The following is a 15,586-nucleotide window of genomic DNA, read 5'->3' as shown; positions in this document are numbered from 1 at the left end:
ATCCATTTCTAGCCCATCTCAACTACTCAAAAGACAACAGCTGGGTACCAAATTACTTTATTTGAAGGAATGGTACAAATGAAAGAAGTTAAGTAGATGTTTTGGTACAACTTCTAGAAAAGGGAAAGGTAACCCCAACACGCATGCACTGCCTCGGTGACCAGGGAAGTCACCCGTGTGGCGATGGGAAGACAGCCTAAGGCTTAGCTCTCGTTATCACTGTTTCCCAAGGTGTGCTTGTCAAAGAGATACTCTGCCATGCCAGATTCGGGAGCCCCCATCTTGCGGAGGTTGGTTACGTGGTCACCCAGTTCTTTGATGGATTTCACCTGCTCATTCAGATAATGCGTCTCAATGAAGTCACACAACTAGAAAACAGAAATGGGGAAGAATGTTAGCGGTAAGCTTTCCCAGGAGAGGCAAACGGTTCCCTCCCTGGGCTCCCCGGCTGTCAGTACTCACATGGGGGTCGTTTTTGTCAGTGGCCAGTTTGTGCAGTTCCAGTAGTGACTGATTCACACTCTTTTCCAAGTGTAACGCACACTCCATTGCGTTCAGCCCGTTCTCCCAATCGTCACGGTCTGGTTTCTGAACGAGAGGGGGTCAGGTCAACGCACCTGCAGCCTCTACCAGCCCACGAGTCAGCAAGCACCTCTAGCGTGCGCTTCACAAGGGACATCCAAGTTTCTCCCGCAACGGCTTCCAACTTAACACCCTCGCCCACTACTCTTTGCCTCCTTTAGCTTAGATGGTTAAGCCTAAAAAAAGCCCAAAACCCCGAAGTCGCCTCATTTCATCAGGGCAACTGCTAGCTTCCGAGTAATTCCTGACACCTGAGGACTGCCAGGTAGCTTACTTAGGAGGCACGGCACCTCTAGGATCTTTCGTTCACCTTGATATCCTGAAGGAAGATTCGGCCACCTCGCTGGTTCTGCAGCTTCATCAGCTTCTCAGCATGTTCCCTCTCCTCATGAGATTGGTGAAGAAAATATTTGGCAAAGTTCTTCAAAGCCACATCATCACGGTCAAAATAGTAAGACTGAAAGGGGAACATCAATGTTATGCTAAGGAGTCCCAAGAAAGGCACTCTGCTGGCCTAAGTCTTTCTTTCTCAAAGCACAGCAAGAAAGGGATCTGTGCTGAAGGAGACTGGGGGCAGGTTGTGTTCCTGGAAAGAACACAACAGTAATTACCGTGTCTTTATTGTGGTCCTTGAAATTGAAAGTTTACTACAAGGAACCTTTAGACTATCATGGAATTGCCCCCAGCATGGAATTTCTTAAGGCTCTGTATTAGTGCAAAGTTCTTCCGCCCAACGTCCAACTTGATTGGAGAGGGTGTTGGGAGTATTTACCCTGTACAAATAGTGCCTTCTCTCTCTACTCCCTGGTTAACCCCTGTCAGAACATGAACTGGTCAGCTTACAGCAGCCTGTGAAATTTCTAAACAAATTTCTAAAATTAACCCATTAGGGATGGTGAGCTGTGGGCAATGCTAATGTATACAAATACACTGCCAGCAGAAAGCCAAAAAAAAAAAAAAAAAAAGGCAAAACAAAAACTCTGAATACAAATATGTTGCCAGCAGAAAACAAAACAAAAACACAAAAAACCTGATTCAGTTTTAGACACTTGCTGTATTCAGGTATTCCTCAAACGGAACGGCAGTCATGGAAATCCAGGCCTGTTTTCAAATGCATCTGGAACATGACTATTCTTGGATAATTTGCACAATCATAAGACAATTCTAAGTAAAACTCCCACCACCTCGCCTCAAAACCAGGATTTTGGAAAACGGAGCCCACTGATTGGCGCATGGAAAAATTCTTTGCCCAGTTACTGGCGGTGTACTTTATCCGAAAACCACGGGTTCAGTTAGAGGGCCACAACTCTCAGGCACCAAAAAGATAAGGAATTAAGTATCCAGGCGAAAGGAGGGATGACTAAGACAACTGTGTCCTCGCAAGGGGAGATTTCCGCGCTTCGATTCAAGTGGGACCCAGAGATAAGCACAACAGAGGGGTGGCGACGGCTGCTCGAGAGTGGTCAGCCTACAGGAGATAAGCCACTTAGCACCAGACCACCCCCGCCCCTCCCGGCCGTTGCCATCCGACACCATTACCCAGCAGGCTCCGCCATACCCGAAAGGGGGGGGGGCGGTGGGGGTGGGGAGAGGATGGGGGCTGGACCACTTCGCCTGTTACCCAAGCCAAAGGACGACCTCAGGATCACGTGATCGACGCAGGGGAAGGGATGGAAAGGCCAAAACCACCTTCCTCGCTGCAGGATCGTACTGGTCGCAACCGTGGCCGACTCCAGGGTTTCAGCAAACGAGGCTCTCTTTAAATATAAAGGGGGTGCGCAGAGGCGGCCCTGCCAGGGGACACTCGGAAAGGGCGAACTCGCCAGAATGTCTGCGCAAGTCCCGGGAGACCTCGAGCAACGTCCATTTTCTTGCAGGGCGCGCGCGGAGGCGGGAGAGGCCGCCCGTTAGCCACACCCCCGCCCCGCCCCGCCCCGCCGCCCGCGGCCCGGAGAAGCCGCGCCCGCGCTCACCATGGACAGGTAGACGTAGGAGGCGTAGAGCTCCAGGTTGATCTGGCGGTTGATGGCGGCCTCCGAGTCCTGGTGGTAGTTCTGGCGCACCTGCGAGGGGGACGCGGTCGTCATGGCGGCGGCTGAGGAGAGGCGGCGGCGGCGGGCGGTGGCGGCGCTGGAGCGGCGGCGGGAGCCTTGGGGCGGTCCGAGGGCGCTGTGAGGAGATGGCGGAGGGCTGGCTCTGGGCGGCCGGCCGGAGGAGGGTGGTCGAGCGCCGGGTTCCGTCCAAGCACTGTTGAAGCAGGAAACCGCGGCGACTCTCGGCAGACTGTGGCGCAGATGGCCGCGGCCCCGCACTTATAGCGGGATCGGGCGTCAGGCCCGCTCGGGCCAATCAAGCCGCCCGCCCGCCGGGACAGGCCCCGCCTCTTCCGGTGGGCGCGCGGCCCCGCCCCTGGGGCCCTGGGGGAGGGCGGCGCTGCGGGAGGAGGCCGCGCGTGTCCCGCCGCGCGTGGGGCCGGAGGCGTCCTTGCGCTCGGCCGCGCCTTTGGTGCAACTGTGGGGAAGACGTGCGGAAGGGCAGGAAGCCCAGCTCGGAATCCGGGGCCCAGGGCGTCCCGGGTCCCGGAGCCGACGGAAAGCGCCCCAGGCCCCCGGGGCGTCGGGGCGATTCCTGAGGCCCTGGGCGGGCTCCCCGAGGCTCTTGGCCAAGGGCACGTTAAAAATCCGAGCGGTAGGGCAGCAGTTACCCACACTCGAGGTGACTTCCTCGTCATGCAAATTGGGAAACTGGAAACATGGGCCCTAGGAGGCCGTGTGAGTCAGAGATGTGGCTGGGAGAAGGCTGGCTTTCTCTTCCTCAAGGTCTAGCAAGGAGCAAAATGCAGGCCTCGGCCCGTCCCTGGTTGTCCCCCGCCCTTCCGATCCCGTCCGCCTTTTGCCGAAAGCAAATATGGCTCCTCCTGCAGCTTCTACAACAAAGGCTGGGCGGGCTGTTTCCCGAGAGGCCTGGACAGGGCCTTCCCTGAGGGAGTCCTGGCGGGGTGGGCCGCCTGGGCTTCAGAGAAAATCCAGAGGACGATTTTCTTTTCTAAAGAAAAGACAGGAGAAGCCACTTGGATCTGGAGACGAAGCCATGAGGCCGTTTTGAGATGGTCTCTTTTATGGGCCCCACTTACAGGAGACGTCTCCTGGGGTTACCCTTGGAGAGAAGCCGGTGGGGCTGAATGTACGACATGACCTCCGTGACAGGTGCAAGGAACCCTGGAAGGGCAGGGCTACTGGGTGTGGCTTGCAGCTGTGCCCCAGGCACGAGTAGGTGTGGATTCGAGGATGGCAGAATTGGAGTTAGGCCCGGGCTCCTGTCTTCCAGATTCCCAGTACGCCGGCTTCGAGGTTCACTGTTCTTAACCGGGTTCCTTCAACACAAGTGGGAGACCTATCCAAGACCCCTTTCGGGGTGCTCACAGACATGAGACTGGAAACTGAACTCCCCAACCTTAAAAAGGGAAGGAGCTCTACTAAAAAAAAAAGAAGTTGCTGATCGAATTACTGCGATTTCTCTTTCTTGGGTCTCTGCTACACTCCTTTCAAAATGAACGAGCACATGTTACTTTCAGGAAGAAAATTTTAGTGGGGCTAGAGCTACAAAAAATAATAAGCAGAAGGCTGCTGGGAGAGCATAGACAAGGGGTGCCTTAGCGTGTCTGGGGTAGGAGATCAGGGCAGGCTTCCCAAGGGAAGTGACAGTTGAGCTAAGTCTGAAGAAAAAGCTAGAAAGAAGGTGGAGTGGAGGGAGGGAGGGAGGGAGGGAGGGAGGGAGATGGGGAAGGGAATTCCAAGCCGGAAGAACAGCATATGCAAAGGTGTGGAAATGGATGGCCTAATCAAGGTAACTTAAGAAAGCGTTGGCCTGGAAAATAGAGTCTATGTTGGAGAATTCTGGAAGGCTGATAGCGGGTCAAGGTGGGGAAAGACTGTGGGCCATAAAAAGGGGTTCAATTTTATCCTGGGCGATCTGAAGACACTAAAGGATTTCTAAGCAGGGAGATACTACATTAGTTTTATTTTTGGAAATCTTACACTGAATCCATAGAAAAGCTCTCCTATATTAGCAGTAAACAGCAGTTAGAAAATGTTACAAGAAAAAAGTATTTTTAACTTACGCTGGCAACAGAAGCTTCAAGTACCTAGGAATAAAGTGAACAGGAAGTATATGAAGAGAATTAGAAATGTTTGCTGCTGGCCAGAAGAGAAAACCTGCATAAAGGAAGAAACACCATGGATAGCCAACCTCAGTTTTGTGAAGATGTCGCTTGTCCCCCATGGAAACCTATAGATTCAATGCAATTTCTGTAAAACTCCACGGTATATCTTGGAACTTGACGAAATGATCCTAAATTTGGAAGAATGCATGTGTAGAATAGCTGATAAGCATTTGTCGCAAAAAAGGTTCTGAGGGTTTGCCCTCAGGGCCTGATTTGCCCTCTCTGATATTTAAAAAGTACTGTATAAAGTCGTCTAAGCAGTTGGTACCGGCTCAGGAAGATATGATATATCAGTGTTAACAGTCCTATTCGGGTACTTATGGGAACTTCGTAGATGCCGAAGTGACCTTTCAAATTTGGGGAGAAAGAATGGGTTCAACAAATGATGTTGAAACAATGGAGAGTCATATGGAAAAAAAAAATGACTCATTGTATTTCAAAATGTGTTCCAGACAGATTAAAGATCCAAGCCTTTAAAAAACAAAAACACCCATGAAGTTACTAAACGAATATCTAGGAGATTATCTTTTAAAATTCTGGAGTAGGGAGTGTTCTTTTGAGGTTGTAAAAAGCCATAAAGGGGCAGTTGGCAGATTGACTACTTAAAAAAAATGCAAAGTTGGATGGCTGGGAGGTCCAGTGACACGGAGAGCAGGTGACAGACTCAGCCACGTGGGAGAGTGGCACCTGGCCGCCACGAGACAATGCGGAGGACGATCAACGATGGGATTGTGCCAAATAAAAACGGCCAGTGTCTTCAGAAGAGAAAGAATCTGCCAAAGAGAAAATCAATGACACTCCCAATTCCTGTAAGAGCTCCAAATTGTTGCAACAAGTTTGCAAACCCGAAAGTTACTACAACTACCTTGGTGATGAGCTGCACTTGATTACAGGAAGAAGGAATTTAGAACAGACTTGGCCTATTTGCAAGAGGAACAGAGAGAATCCAAAATTTCTGGGACTTGTGGTATTGAAGCTAGAACTGTTTGTCTTTTTCAACCAGTAAAAAATAAAATGGAGAAATAACTTTGAGTAGCAAATGCTGATTAAGATGAGTCCTCAGGACAGTGACCAAAATCAAGGACATGGCTGACACAGAGTTTGTGAAAATGAATTAAAATTGTTCCGGGCCACCTGGGTGGCTCAGTCGGTTAAGCGTCTGACTTCGGCTCACGTCATGATCTCAGGGTTCGTGGGTTTGAGCCCCGTGTCGCGGGCTCTGTGCTGACAGCTCAGAGCCTGGAGCCTGCTTTGGATTCTGTGTCTCCCTCTCTCTCTGCCCCTCCTCCACTACACTCTGTCTCTCTCTCAAAAATAAATATTAAAAAATAATAAAATAAAATAAAATTGTTCCTAGTAAGTCCTTTCAGTTGTACAGAGCACTTGGAAAAAGAACAGAGGGTATGTCCTACAAAAACTTGGTAAGTCCAAAATACACGTAGTTACATCTTTGAGGGAGGCATACCTAGAAGAAAAATTGTGGGTATAGCTATAGGAATATGGAACAGACTGGAATCAAGTAGATAAAAAGCCAACAAAACTGTTTTTTCTTTGCAAAAATGAGTGATTTAATTTTTTTGATTAATTACAATAAAATGCACAGAATCTTACATGCTTGATTAAGGGCCAGTGTTGACCCTTGAATCCAGCTGAAACAAGATACAGAAGATTTCCATTATCCTAGAAGTTCCTTTGTATCCCTTTCCAGAAGTTTTCCCCGTGCCCCCCAAGACAACCAGCTTCTGACATTTTTCAATATTGATTAACTTCGCACGTTCTAGAATTTCACATCAATGGAATCATAAAACAACAAGCCGTTAAGACAAAAGATGCCATAAACCAAGTTAAAAATACAAATGACAGGGGCGCCTGGGTGGCTCGGTCAGTTAAGCTTCCGACTTCGGCTCAGTTCATGATCTCACGGTTCTTGAGTTCAAGCCCCACGTTGGGCTCGATGCTGACATCTCAGAGCGTGGAGCCCGCTTCGGATTCTGTGTCTCCTTCTCTTTCTGTCCCTCCCCACTCGCACTCTGTCTCTCTCTGAAAAATAAATATTAAAAAAAAATACAAATCACAAATTGAGTTGATATTTGTAGCTTGGTTAAGTAGTGACAACGAATAACTAAAGTATAGAATACTTGTGTGTATGATTATATGTCATGCACGCCTAAGTCACTTTTTGCTTGTCTTTCCTGCTGGATACTGTAAGCTCCTGGAGGGCAGGGTTGTTTCTGCCTTCTTCATCCTGCACTTCCAACATTTTGCAAGATGCTTGTTACTAGGTGCTCTGTATCTGTCGAGCAAACAGAAGACGGCTGCAGGATTGAATGTGGAGGGTGAATTACAGTCAGGCAAGAGGGCTGGGTACTGTTTGGGAGGGAACAGCCCTGGCTCTCAGCAGAGGAGACAGCAAGAAGATGTGAGATATGAGGGGGACAGAATAGACAGGACGAGGTGGCTGATTGGTAGTGCGAAGGGTGGAAGTAAGGAGTGGGGGGTGGGCAAGAGAGCCCCCAGCCCCTAGGAGCTGGGTGAGTGTGGGACGAAATGCAGGTTGGAGGGAAGGCAAGCTTGCTTTTGGACCCTGGGGTGCTGACTCTCGGGGCCTCCAGGACATCCAGGCGTACAGAGCCAGCATGACATTGGACCCACCTGAAGGAAGTTGGTCTATTGCAGAAAGTAGGTTTCAATAATGAGTATTGGCTCTGTGCTGAGATAAAAACACAGTTGCAGTCATGAGGGAGAGCTTTGACTGTGGTAAGCCATTGGGAGAGGCTGGCTGGGAAGAATGAAAGGGAAATCTTGTGCTGGGCTGAGTGTGTGTGTGTGTGTGTGTGTGTGTGTGTGTGTGTGTGTGTGTGTTTGCTTGGGCCATTCCCCACCTTCTGGGAACCCTGAGTGTTAGAACTGCCATTTCCAAGCCTCTAGATTCTTTCAAAGCTGTGACCTGCCCTCTGGACCTTTGCTGACCAGGATTTCGCCTCCCTGCCCCTCCAGCCCCAGCTCCTCGTGACTTGGACGAGGCGGGGCGTTTGGCTGGCCTCCCGGGACAGCCACCTCTTGGGGCTGGGAGCGGCGGGAGGGAGGGCAAGCCAGAGAAGAGCCGGGCTAGTTTTTTTGTTGTTGTTGTTGTTGTTGCTTTTGTTTTTATTTTTTCTGGAAGACACTGGCTTATTCCAGAACTGGAGGGGGAAGAGGCGGGGTGGGGGGGGTGGGGGTGCAGGGGGTGGGGTTGTGGTCGACAACTGCTGTCCCACCGTGACTCAGCACTCTGCTGGTCTGGAGGGTTTGAGCTTTGACTCCAAAAGTGCTTTGTCATCGAGGGGCGGGAAAGACTAGGAGGCTTGGAGGGCTGTAGCTTCACTCTGAGGAGTGAGTGGGTGAACACCCCCATCTTCGCATGTGGCCGGTTGCCCAGGCTAGACGAACAACGAAGGGATCTGGATCACCCAGCCAAGGAAGGGGGCTAGTGGTAATCACTTTTCCTACCTATTTCTTCCTCAGCGTCATCCCACCCCACAGTGAGGCCTCTCCCTTCTAGGGACTGTCACCCTAGGGTTACAGTTTAGGACTCCACAGCTGGAAAGTCATAAGACCCTTGCAACGTTAAGGCTGCCAAAAGACTTGGGAGTTTCCACGTCACCATGTTTTACAAATAAAGAGGTGAGAGACCTGTAGGAGGCCAGGCTTGCCCAAGGCCATGGTCACTGGCAGAAACACAAGCTGAAAATGTAGACCAGGACACAGGGTGGAGTACAGCGTGGTCGTTAAGAACAACGATAAACTTGTTGCTAGAATGTGTATATCACGTGATGTGTATGTGAAAAAGCGGAGCCCCAGGTAGTTGGTGCAAAGGCGAGGACGCTGAAGAAAAATCCCGGGGCTGGAAACCTTGGTGGGGACCGGGAGGGACCGGGTTGATGTTTTAAGTGAACAGCTAACGTTTCAAGTGTCTGGGATTCACCCCGAGGTTCAGGAAAGCGAAGTGTGCAGGAAGTTGGAGTTCGGAAACTTCAAAACTGGAAAGAATGACACCGAGGCAGATTCCGGTGCATTTCTAGACGATGCAGCCGCGATTCGGAGAACTTGGCCTTAACACACTTCTTGAAAACCCAGAGGCAATGTAGACTCAAAGTCTAGGGGCTCCGGATCCCCCCTTTCCAAGAGGTTAAGGCCAAAAGCCATGACCTGGGATGTTGAGGATGATTGAGCGTGGAAGGCCCCCGTGTTTAAGGCAACTCAGGCCTTCCTGCCTCTGTGGGAGCTCCCGCTGGGAGAGCCCAGCACACCATGTCTCTGCCGGGGACCTTATCCCTCGGGCCCTGGCTGTTGTTTGCTTGTCTACCTTCCCACTGGACTTTGAGCTGCGTGTTACATTGTGTCCCCAGACCCCAGCACAGCCCAGGCGCCCTTCCATTTCTAGCAGCTTGCAGCCCTGGAGATCTCTTCTAGAATCATCATGCCCAGTGGAGAGCTGGCCTCTGCCTTTGGACTGGAGGCCTTTGGAGGTCAAGGATCTTGCCTTTGATGATGTCCTTCTAAAAGACCCCATGACTATCTGCCCTTGGAGACACCTTGGAGAGGTCACCTGGCCTTTCTGAACTTTATTGCCCATATTTATTTACGGTATCTGGAGCCAGCCCTCCCCCGTGCTACCCTGGCTGCCCCCTCCCCCACTGTGGGTGTCCTCATCGCCACAATTCATGCTGCGCCCCATGGCCTGGTACCCAGCTCCGTGGCGTTCCCATGTTACCCGGTCTGGGCTCAGTCACGCCCCTGCCCCCACACTGCCTCCACCAGTAGGAGAGGTGGCAGGTGGGGAGCAGTGCTAGTGGGCTTAGAAGGAGGGAAAGAGAAGGGTGAGATGCTCGCTTTGGCAGGGGCCAGGCAGAGCGGGCTGGGAGCACCTCCACTGGGAAAACCGACACTTGTGACGTCCTCGGTCTTTCACGGTGTCCACGCTTTGCCTACAGCTGGAGGTGTCTTCTGATGCCGGTTGGGGAGAGGAGGCCCCAGTCATCTGTGGCTGCTCCCGGCGTCCCAGGCTCCTTGTTTCCTGCCCGTGTGTGCTCCCACCTGTGGCCTTGCCCTCTTGTCTCTTTTCTGCCCCTCCCAACTTTATGAAAGGCTCCCCAAGGGTTCTCCACTGCCCTGGGGGCTGGGGGGTGGGGGAAAAGTGTGACTTTTCCACCCAAAACGAACATAACATTGTGGGTCAACTATACCTGAATTAAAAACAAGGAAAGAGTGGGGGGTGCCTGGGTGGCTCAGTTGGTTAGGCATCTGACTCTTGATCTCAACTCAGGTCGTGATCTCAGGGTCATGAGTTAAAGCCCCCACGCTGGGCTCTGCGCTGGGCTTGAAGCCTACTTTAAAAGAAGAACAAAAGTGTGACTCTTCTGTGTGTCCCGAGGCCCTGCCCGCTGCCCAACACTCCCCTCCGGGACCTCCTCTCCAGCCCTTCCCCGCGGCCCAGCAGCGATGCCCTCATACCTGGAGAACTTGGCACAGCCGGTCCCTTTGCCCTGAACTTTCTGCCTGAAAAACGACCCAGTCTTCAGAAGCCAGCTCACATATCCTCTGAGAGGCTTCCCTCCCTCCCCCCTGCAGAGTGGAGAATGTCCATTCTCGGACAACCTCGTGCTAGATTTCATTTCAGATCTCAGCTCCTACTCACGTTCCCTGTTGTTGAGGGACAGGCCTCCCGCCCAGCCCTTGTCTCACAGGTTGGCTCTTTCCACCCCTTTCTCCCTCTTTCTACCTCGCTCACAGAGCATGCAGATGAGTCTGTCTGGGGGTATGAGGCTTATTCTGCAGGAGAGAACTGGGGACACTGCGAGGCATTGGGGGCTGTGACCACCAGCTGGGGATAGTGAGGCCAAGGTCACGGGCTCCCTGCTCTGAGGACTGGTCCCCTTTGTCTGCGTCTGTGGCCACAGAATGTGTCCTCAACTGGAGGAATCCGTGGGAGGCCACAAGGGGCCTGAATAGACATGTCAAAGGTTTGGTTCTCTCTACTAGAGAACGGGCCATGTGCTTCCTGGAGATGGGACCAGAGCATTCTTGGAGTCGTTATCATCCTGTAAACATAACATGCCAGAGAGTTGACACAAACTGAGTTGACACATTCTGGTGGCTGGAACCAACGAGGCCTCTAAGGAGGAAGTAGGGCAGGTAGCCAGGCTGTAAGCAGAGGGGGAGACCGCAGGTCAGAGAGGTTCAGTGACTGCCTCACTTGAGGTAGCACAGCCGGCCGGAGACCCGGAGCCTAGCTGTGCAGCAGTTTTCCAGATCAGGGGCCCTGAGGCCTCGACTGCAATTCTGAAAATCCGAGGCATCCAAGTGGGCGGTCGGCGCTTTTAAAGGAGTCGCTATGATCGCGCCAGCAGCAAATGGGTGATTTTCAACATCAGCAGTTTGATTTGATTAGTAGCTGGAGTCTGCTTGGTGGGAGCTGGCGATTCTTCAGAAGACGCTACTGGGGATCCTGCAAGGCTCAGTTTGTGGGCTTGGTCTTGAGTTCTATCTCCTGAGCTTGATGCTTGTGGCTGGCAGGCTTCGGAGATGACCGGGAAGCCTGGGGACCCTTGGTTATTCAGTGGCATCGCTGAGCAGGGCAGCTGGGTCCAGACCCACTCTTGAGACCTGAGGATATTTCTAGAACATGCTTTTAATAGGGACCGAGGCTGGTTCCTCAGACCCCCAGTGCTCCCCATGGGCCCGGAGACCTCTGCTTAGCCACTGGTAGACGCCCCAGGGTTGGGATTTGTGGGTAACGCCTCCTCCAAGGGCTCACAACCCCTCATTCCAAACACAGGATCTGAGCATCAAGTAAACTCTTCCCAAAAAGCCTCTGGGTACCTGGAGCTGAAACTGACTACTTATCAGGGCACTTAACACGACCCCCTTCCCAACTGGGGCAATCCCACCTCCCCAGCAGGGCCCTGAGTGCCCCCTCAGCTTTCTCGGTAGAGGACTTTCTAACAAAGCTTGTGGTCTAGGACAGACGCTTAGAAGAAGCCTGTCTGCCTAAGTCAGACCCAGGACAGCTTTCCCAAGGGAGGGGAGACTGCCTGCCCTTTCCTTTCCTACCTCTTTAGTTCTGGCTGTACGGAACCCCCTTTCAAAAACGTCCCTGCCTTTTTTAATTCTCCGGAACAATTAGTCAGAATTAAGTATCTAGGTTGTTTTTTTTTTTTTTCCCTACTCGCTTACCTGTTCTGCTGTTCTTTCCACATTGTGGGTGTGCATGTGGTAGCAGTGGGAGGGGGAACCCAGATGCCCTGCTTTTTTCTGGAGTTGGTGATTTTTTTCCCCAAGATTCACACCTACTTCCCCAACATTCACCACCCCCTTCTGGTTATACTAGATCCGGATTCTCCTCTGGGGAACCATTCTCTCCCTCCAGCCATTGCTATGGGCGATGATTAAAATGGCCTGTATCCCCAGATGCAGGAATAGACAGGTTTTCTGTCATTTGCAATCAATTCTCCAATCCATGTGCCTTTTTAAAAAAAATGTTTTAGTTATTTCTGAGAGCGTGCACAGAGGGGAGGAGCAGAGAGAGGGGGACAGAGGATCTGAAATGGGCTCTGTGCTGATAGCAGTGAGCCCGATGTGGGACTTGAACTCACGAACCTCGAGATACGACCTGAGCCGAAGTTGGACGCTCAGCTGAGCCACCCGGGTGTCCCCCCGTTCAATTTGCCTTTAACATCATCTGAATGGCAACAGATTCCTTCATGGGGCAGAGTTTTCAAGCCAGGAATGTGCCTTTGAGGCTACCTGATCTAATACTCCCGTTCAGTCACTCAGCTAACAAAGCGTGGCTCATAACTGGTCAGAGCACATTCCAAATGCCCGAACTTTCTAATCAGGAGTCAGACAGAAGGAAAGGAAGAGTTGGAATCAAACCAATGAGGAAATGTGTTGAGGGGCCATCCAAGTCCCTGACCCTTCCCTCGGCTTCTCCTTGTCCTTCTGAGCGATACTCACGTTTCGGGGCAATTGCTTCCAGAAGCCGCCCCTGCGTGCCGGACACAGTTGCCTGACAGGTGGCAGAGCAGGCTGGGGCCGCATGAGGTCTCATCCCCTCCCGTTGTCCCTCCTGCCTGTCCATTAGCGCTGTGTCCTGTGTGGGCTGCACCCCCGTCCCTGTGCTTAAGTCTCTCCTCCCCAAAGCTGTCCCCTTTGACATATCAGACCTACCCTTCCCCCAAACTCCAGTCCAAACCCTGCCTCTGCCAGGAAGCTTCCAAGATGGGAGCTAATCTCCTTCCTCCTCTAACGGGGGTCCCTTCTGCCTTTCCCGAGTGACAGTAGGCACTTGTGTGCCACGGCACTATCATTCTTCCGTTGCCAAGAGGCGACTGAGGACTCAGTGGACACAGGAAGCTCTCTGTCCTCTCCGCTCCTGGCCCTGGCCCGTGACAGCGCCCCTGAGCAAACTCTGGGTGGCTGAATGGAGTTGTGGAAAGGTCGAATCCTTGCCCCAGAAGGGTCCTTCCCTCTCTGAGATACGGTTCTCTGCACTTGACTGGGACTAAGGGAGGGACCCGTCCTCCATTCTTCCTCTTAGGAATCTCACGAGTTGGAATTGGTCTCTGGAGTTTGCCTTAAGCCCCATCAGCCTAGTCACCCCTTCAGCCCTGAACTCCTGCATTCCAAGGGAGGGGGTCCTCGGGCCCAAGCTATCCAGCTGAGTGGGGTTTACTCAGTCCCTTTTCTTAAAAAAGAATCTGATCATAATAAAAATTACTGATGAATGATAAAAGCTAATGCTTGTTGAGTCTCTACTAAATATATATCAAACATGCCACTTGACGGATGAGGAAACTGAGGCAGGGGACTACAGAGTAACCTGCCCAAGAACACCCACGGTTTGAATTCAGGGCCCACACTCCTAGCCGTTCCTCACCCCCTGCCCCCTGCCCAGATCACTCGGCCCTCCGCTCCAGCTCGTCCTTGGCTCCTCACCCCTCTCTGTTTGCCCAGGACCCCTGATGGGGCAGCCCACACAGGGGTTTAGTAAATGCTTATGAGACAAGTGAATGGAATCAGGGAGTTCTGTCTATCAGGTTATCCCTAGGAGGGCCTCGAAGGCATGAGAAGGAACAACGAAAGTGCCGAAAGCCCAGCTCCCAGGACCTTCTGTCACTCTCCACCACATCTAGGAAGGGGGATGTTTCCGAAAAGTTCCTGGATTTCAGATTGACTCTCTTCACTGTTGACGTAAGACGGAGGGCATGGGTGCGGCTGCCTCTTGGCCAGACCCTGTGAGAGACCTCCAGGGTAAAACCACACCGTGGAGGGCAATGGCTTCTGAGGTTGTGCCTGAGGTGGATGGATGAGAGAGCAGGGAGGTCTGCCTGAGTCAGGAGGGTTTTGATTTCCAGCAACAAAACCCAACCCACACTAGCTTAGCAACGAAGGAGATTTATTGGCTCATGTGGCTGAGAAATCAGGAAGTGGACTTGAGGCACGGTTTCATCAAGGCTCGGGCCCCATGCCTCTGCCATTCCCTCTCAGGTCTGCTCCTATCCATGGAGCTTCATCCCCAGGCTATCTTCCAGCAGCATTGAGGGTGGCAGACCTCCTTCTTCTTCCGGGGGAATGTTAGACACCGCCCCACCCCCATCTCACAAGCGTTGTCTGACTGGGTCTCACTTGACCCAGGACTGCCTCTCCGAGTGTCTACTTCTAATTTTTTTTTTAATGTTTTATTTTATTTTTGAGAGAGAGAGAGAGAGAGAGAGAGAGAGAGTGAGACTGGGGGAGGGGCAGAGAGAGAGAGGGAGACACAGAATCCGAAGCAGGCTCCAGGCTCCGAGCTGTCAGCGCAGAGCCCGACGCGGGGCTCGAACTCACGAACCGTGAGGTTATGACCTGAGCCGAAGTTGGACGCTCAACCGACTGAGCCACCCAGGTGCCAGTGATATTTTCAGACGATAATTCTGTTTTTAATCTTTTGGGGGAAACTTCCTCATTCTTCTTACGGCTACGGAGTACTCTGCTGTGTGGATGTACTCTTGTTTATTGGTTATTGAAAACAGAGCTGCAATCAACAGCCACATCCCTCCGTCTTTTTGTATTATTTGCAGTGGATCCGTAGGATAGATTCCTAGAAGTGGGATTGCAGGATCAACGGATCATGCAGTTTTATTAGGTATTGGCAAACTCCCTTCCGTAGGGACAGTTCCATTTCGCATTCACATGGGCAAAGTGTGAGACTATTTGTTTTCTCAGGCCGGGACAGAAGAGGATTTTGTTAAACTTTTGGATTTTGGCCAGCCCGATCAGCCACAATAGTTCCTTGGGGCAATTTGCATTTCTTTCACTAAGTGAGGTTGACCATCTTTCTGTGTGGTTTGGAAACACTTGCCTTGCCTCTTCCGAAAACTGGTTATATTTTTAGTACATTTCTCTCCCCGGTGGTTGGGCTTTTAACTTACACGAGGGGCGCTTTCTACGCTAAGAATATTAACGCGTTCTCTGTGATGCAACTTGTGAATCTTTTTTTTTTTTTTTTTACTAGTTGATCATTTGTCTTTTTCATTTTACTTCCGTATTTATTTCAATCTAATTTAACTTTTTTTGCCACGCAAAACTTCAACTCCTTGCAACGTATTAATCTTCCCTTGTATTGCTTCTGGATGTTGAGTCAGGATTAAGAAAGCTTTGCTCGCTCCCAAGCTATAGAAGAATTTCCCGGTGGCCCCTTGTACTTGGATGGTGTCCTTTTACACTTAAATGACCAATCCCTTCGGAAGGTATTCTGGTAAA

At 51.5% G+C, this 15,586-nt stretch overlaps 1 protein-coding gene and 1 long non-coding RNA gene across 2 annotated transcripts; both read right to left on the bottom strand.

Annotated features, from left to right (window-relative positions):
* Positions 1 to 41: 41 nt before the first annotated feature.
* FTH1 (ferritin heavy chain 1) lies at positions 42 to 2,887 on the bottom strand. The gene is made up of 4 exons (XM_060606922.3): positions 2,556 to 2,887; positions 893 to 1,039; positions 463 to 588; positions 42 to 368 (listed from the first exon to the last, which is right to left on the bottom strand). The coding sequence occupies exons 1-4, from the start codon at positions 2,667 to 2,669 to the stop codon at positions 204 to 206; spliced, it is 552 nt and encodes a 183-aa protein (XP_060462905.1). The 5' UTR covers positions 2,670 to 2,887; the 3' UTR covers positions 42 to 203.
* On the bottom strand, positions 1,207 to 2,549 carry LOC144612974 (uncharacterized). Its single transcript, XR_013550250.2, has 2 exons — positions 2,204 to 2,549; positions 1,207 to 2,050 (listed from the first exon to the last, which is right to left on the bottom strand). It is a non-coding gene; the product is annotated as an uncharacterized LOC144612974 (long non-coding RNA).
* Positions 2,888 to 15,586: the final 12,699 nt, after the last annotated feature.

The sequence above is a fragment of the Panthera onca genome, chromosome D1 (genome assembly GCF_046562875.1).
Source record: "Panthera onca isolate mPanOnc1 chromosome D1, mPanOnc1 haplotype 2, whole genome shotgun sequence".
Taxonomy (NCBI): Eukaryota; Metazoa; Chordata; class Mammalia; order Carnivora; family Felidae; genus Panthera; species Panthera onca.
This window is presented reverse-complemented; position numbering and strand designations above follow the sequence as displayed.

What these genes read in the sequence shown, in the direction of transcription:
- FTH1 (XM_060606922.3), bottom strand. Translation starts at nt 2,669, where the DNA reads ATGACGACCGCGTCCCCCTCGCAGGTGCGCCAGAACTACCACCAGGAC. An exon ending in TCTTCCTTCAGGATATCAAG is followed by an intron (nt 589 to 892) that starts GTGAACGAAAGA and finishes CCTCTCGTTCAG; the next exon opens with AAACCAGACCGTGACGATTG. An exon ending in CTGACAAAAACGACCCCCAT is followed by an intron (nt 369 to 462) that starts GTGAGTACTGAC and finishes TCTGTTTTCTAG; the next exon opens with TTGTGTGACTTCATTGAGAC.